The following is a 4,865-nucleotide window of genomic DNA, read 5'->3' as shown; positions in this document are numbered from 1 at the left end:
TGATGAGAAATTTACATTACAACATGATATAAAGCTTTAAAAAGTCGAATTTAGATCATATCTCCCCTTTAAGCAATCATGTCTAACAGTTTTGTCTAAATATGAAAGCAATATTTAAAGAAAAACGACAGAGAAACGATTCCCACGGCTTTGCGCCCTTCAAACCAGTACCTCTCAGTCTACTGATGAGCTCTGGGTGTGTTTTTCCGCTGGACATCCACGCCATGGTGCGGGACAGCAGGACACCCATCGGGACTGCCACTGCTGCAAAGCGCAGGGCAGCGTTCATTTCCCGGGTATCCTGCCGGGACAAATTCACGCAGCTTTACTCACCAACAGCATTTACAAAGAAGGCGCAGAAACGCTCTGTGTGCTGGAATGCAGAACAACGGCGCAATTTTAATAAATGCACTCGACAGTCAGCTAGCTAGCGAGCGGATAGCTAAAGTTCACGCTGATAAGTAACCGTAATATAAAAGTAGAGCGTAAATAACATGGATTTTCTCGCCACATTTAAGGTTTACTGTCGTGAGTAGAGGAAATATTAATAGTTGTTTACCTTTGAAGTTGGTCACCGTCCCTTTAAGCGATGAAAACTTCCTGACTGTCATCGGAACTATAGAAGCCGTTAGCCAATAGGATCCTGACTTTACACGCCGCAGGCATTACGTAGAACACACGCCTCATTGGCATTGGTGCCCAATAGAGAATAGTGTCTGCCATATTGTGAGTGGCAACTTTTCGTCTGACTTCCACTTGAACATTTGGTTTTCTGAGGTTAAAAAACATCTGATTTTGATATATCTTTTCACATTCAGCAATATATTTTTACATATATTAAAATATACAATAAACAGCACAACTCATACCAGTTCTGTACTAAAAAATGAACCTGTATATACTTTACTTTCATCAAGAAAATTCACCAAAGCTAATTTTAATTTGGCTCAGTTTGCAAGCTAAAATCTTGTTTTGTCATAAACTATTTAAAATAGTTTGTTTAAATGGATAAATAATTTTAGAGCAGCTTACATAGTCTAGAAAGGCACAAGTCAGTGAACATAGTAGAATGAAAGATTATACTGGTTAGCACTTCTCTTTTATATATGATATTTCCTGCTGATATTATAGTTTTTCATAATTTCATGTGTGTCTTATCCTATTGGCAATTTTAATGAGATTTTTGTGTTTGTAGCTTTAAAGGTTAAAAGATTTGTATTTTTAGTTAGCTTTATGTTTCAAATTCCTAAATGGTTTAATTTGTTTAGTGTTATTAATGTTTGGCTTTGTAGCAATTTAGTCCAATTTACCTCAGTATGCCCTGCCTTTTGTTGGGTTCCAGTTGTAAATAGGAAAAAAAAGTCAGGTAGTCCAAGGTTAAATAAAGAAAGATGACTTTTTATGAAAGTAATCTTGTTATCTTCAGTTAACATTTATGATGATTATTATTAATTAATATAGTATAATATCATTATTACTATAATATTATCTTTACTTTTTATTTTTCATAATTTATTACTTCGTATCAGTAATCATGATTTTCGGTTATTCATTTCTATGTTATGATAAGTAGCAAAATAGATAACATTTTTAGCTTTTGATGTCTCACAATCATATAACTGGACAAAAATCTCTTGAAATTACCTTCACAATATGGCGAAGAGGTCTACGTACAATCTGCGCTCTTACGCCGCGTGTACGCCTCTTTTACGTGTTTGAGTGATCATCCAATGAAATCTCAAGAACGTTCGATTAACAGCCGTGACGTCCAATCAAATTCTCCCTGCGATTTAAAGCAGTGTTTGGACGACACAGTTAGCTGCTGAAGCTAAACTTCAGTTTAACTTTATAAATCATCGTAAATACATATTGACCAGGTGATATTATCTACTAGGTAAGACTCGTTTGTAAATGTTATTTGATTTGTGTTGTCGTTTTTTAGTGCTAATGTGTCAGAAGAATATTTTAGATGCGCAGAAGCATCCATGGAGGTTATTACTGTCTCAGGAAACGGGTGAATGTCGTTATTAAAGGAAAAATAACGATCTAAAACCGATCTCTGTTCAGCGCTGACTGGACAAGAATGGTTGATAACTTCGACGGTCAGGATGTTCAAACCAGCGGGGAGTTGTGGTCGCAGATCTGCTCCAGCCTTCCGGAGGTCCAGGCTCCGGAGACCAGCCCGGAGTTCACGGACTCCTTCCACCCAGCAGCCCACCATGAAGTCCAGGCTGGTGCACAAGTGAATGGGACCAGTTCTCCCAGTGCTCAGTGGAAACCCATGGAGGACTCCGAGTCTTACTTAGCCAGTTTAGGTATTTCTCTTCTGCTCTTTATCTGAAAGAAATGCACTCTCAAATACAAACACTGTGTAGATTATGAGTTAAATGCTGAGTTTCTGTTACAAAATCACAAAATATTGCTAACTACAAACATTTAGTTGATGTTCCCATGAAATGGTCAACAGAATATTATTGTTGAATGTTTTTTTCATGGCTAGAATAAACTGCTTGTTGTTTTAGTCTTAATTACTGTATAAAATAATAATTCATAACAGAGAATACATAAAATTACAATCTAAATAAATTATATCCAAAGTATAATGGTTATCTGAACCATTATATTGGTATTTAGAGTAAATAAAGTATTTACTTTTAAGATTTCTTTTGTTTTTAGCTTTTTGCCACATCAAAGTGTTTCAGAAGATCAAGATATGTTTAATATTTGACAAAAAAAATTCAAAAAGCTGTTTACAGTCAATGAGTTTGAGTCTTAAGAGGAAGCCAGACATCCAAACCAATATGATTCTTTGTGAAAATACAATTGTCCCCCTCATTAAGCTATAAATTAACTGATTAAGCCTTTTTTTATTTTGGAAAGTTGAGTCCTCATTACTGTCAGATCTGTAAAATTAAGAAATTACTTAAATACAACTTATCTGGCAGCATGAAGTAGGTTAAAGTAACTAAAGAAGTAGAAACTAAATGAAAATCAGTAATCTATCATGGAGTATGGAGAACTGATCCTGCCAAAACTGACCATAAATTAATAAATAATAAATGAGGAAATAAGACTAACTATTTTAACTGCTTTATTTAGTTTTATTTCCTTATGTATTTTTTTGTTTGTTTGATTGTTTATAGTGAATTTTGGCAGGACCGGTTCTCCATATGCTGTGGTTGAATGGACTCCCAAAGTCTTATAGCCGTCTCTGTAACTCCAGACTGACATGTGTTTCTCATTTCTTTAGATTAGTGCTGATTGTTTTCTCTTTGAGAGAAAATTAATCTTCTTTATGCTGCCAGCAGTATTACTGGTAAATGCTGCAGTAAATAAAACATTAAAAGCTGTAAATGTCTAGTTGGAAAATAAAATTAAATATTTCCATCTTGTTAAGGTTTTATTAAAAAGGTTGATGTGTGCTATTTTGTCAATGAAACGTTTTCATTTGGTTTTAAATGACTAAATCTTCTGCTGCATCAATGCTGATCAAACTGCAATGATTATAATAATTTAAGACTCGTATATTTTGTTTCTATTTTATCACAGAGAACCGTTTGAGAAAGATAAAGGGTCAGTCCAGTGACGTGACCTCCAGAGACATCCTGCGCTCGTTGTCTCAAGCTAAGAAGGAATGCTGGGATCGATTTCTGCATGATGCCCAGACCTCAGAGCTCTTCCAAAGCGACGACATGGACGAGAGGTAGGATCATCCAAATCTGTTAGTTTTTATTTACTTCCTCACTTATTCATGTGTGTGTGACTCGATCAGTAACCGCTGCTCCTCTCAGTGCTCTGGAGCATTTCAAGAGGTGGCTGATCCCAGAGAAGGTGGCCATAAGCGCGGAGGAGCTGGAGTATCTCCTGAGGCCGACCCAGAGTACAGAACCGACCAGATCAGTTCGCACGACACACGAAGAGGAGACGGCGAGGGGAGAACAGAACGAAGAGGAGGACGATAGCAGCTCCCCAGAGAAATAAATGTGTAAATATTCTGTACTGAAGTATTAATCTGCCAAGTATTCTGTAAAAATAATTTCTTGTTCACCTTCCAGTGGAGATGTCGGGCTCATCTGCCGGTTCTCCTGTTTTTGTCTTAAATGTCCATCTTTTTCCACAAAATGATGTGTAAAAATATACTTGTTCTCATGTGCTCCTCAAATTTGCTTAAATAGGAAAACCACAATAGTTGGAAATACAAAAAGCTGTAAATATTGCAATAAAATACAAACCACATTCTGTTTTTTTTTAAATCTCACTTCTTCAAGTCAATATAACTTTTAGAAACTAACACATCATTTTATGTTTCCTTTCATTTTGAGCATAATTTTACTCATATTTAAATAAAAAATGTTGTGACTGTTACTTTTCTTCTTACATGCAGTTAAAAATGAGAGAAATCTGATTTAATGTTTATGTTATTCAAAAGGGAAAAAAAGATCTAGCCTGTTCCCTGCAGGGGGCGCCACAGCAGATCAGCTGCCCCCAGATTATCTTCTGACCTGTAGCTGTTAACTTTAACCAAAAAACATTTGGAAATGATTCACAGATACGGAACTTTATTTAAAATGTGAAATATTGTTTAACACGACAGTGTACTAGAGTCATTGTAGATGAAAAAAATGAGTAAATTTCTGCCAAAAATCTCGTACATTTTGAGATTGTCAAATTTTATAAAAAGAACAAAAACAAAACAAAACACATTTCTGAGTTTGAAAATATGCTAAAAAAAAACCCTAAAATATTTTTGAGTTTTTCTCAAAACAATTTTAGCATTTTGAGATTAATATCAGAAATTTGAAAAAAATTCTGAATTTGAAAAGTTGACAATTTGTTAGAATAAAATCTGAAATTTTGAGATTAAT

The 4,865-nt window shown here is 35.1% G+C and overlaps 1 protein-coding gene and 1 long non-coding RNA gene across 3 annotated transcripts; one reads left to right on the top strand and one right to left on the bottom strand.

The window, feature by feature from the left end:
• Positions 1-171: 171 nt before the first annotated feature.
• On the bottom strand, positions 172-658 carry LOC116709656 (uncharacterized). Its single transcript, XR_004336924.1, has 2 exons — positions 560-658; positions 172-301 (listed from the first exon to the last, which is right to left on the bottom strand). It is a non-coding gene; the product is annotated as an uncharacterized LOC116709656 (long non-coding RNA).
• A 1,108-nt stretch (positions 659-1,766) lies between these two features.
• On the top strand, positions 1,767-4,236 carry ccdc32 (coiled-coil domain containing 32). Of its 2 annotated transcripts, none has more exons than XM_032548315.1 (4): positions 1,767-1,894; positions 2,068-2,315; positions 3,550-3,703; positions 3,792-4,236. In XM_032548315.1, exons 2-4 carry the CDS (start codon positions 2,084-2,086, stop codon positions 3,979-3,981), a joined length of 576 nt encoding a protein of 191 aa, XP_032404206.1. In that variant the 5' UTR covers positions 1,767-1,894; positions 2,068-2,083; the 3' UTR covers positions 3,982-4,236. The 2 variants fall into 2 exon arrangements, with proteins under 2 accessions (XP_032404206.1, XP_032404207.1); XM_032548316.1 differs by having other exon boundaries at positions 3,773-4,236.
• The last annotated feature ends 629 nt before the right edge of the window (positions 4,237-4,865 follow it).

This window comes from Xiphophorus hellerii, chromosome 19 (assembly GCF_003331165.1).
Source record: "Xiphophorus hellerii strain 12219 chromosome 19, Xiphophorus_hellerii-4.1, whole genome shotgun sequence".
In the NCBI taxonomy this organism is placed as follows: domain Eukaryota; kingdom Metazoa; phylum Chordata; class Actinopteri; order Cyprinodontiformes; family Poeciliidae; genus Xiphophorus; species Xiphophorus hellerii.
The sequence above is the reverse complement of the archived record's forward strand: the minus strand, read 5'-3'. Positions and strand labels throughout refer to the sequence as shown.

Coding starts and splice junctions, on each gene's coding strand:
- ccdc32 (XM_032548315.1), top strand. CDS start 2,084: ATGGTTGATAACTTCGACGGTCAGGATGTTCAAACCAGCGGGGAGTTG. Junction 2,316..3,549: donor GTCTTACTTAGCCAGTTTAG/GTATTTCTCTTC, acceptor ATTTTATCACAG/AGAACCGTTTGAGAAAGATA. Junction 3,704..3,791: donor AGCGACGACATGGACGAGAG/GTAGGATCATCC, acceptor TGCTCCTCTCAG/TGCTCTGGAGCATTTCAAGA.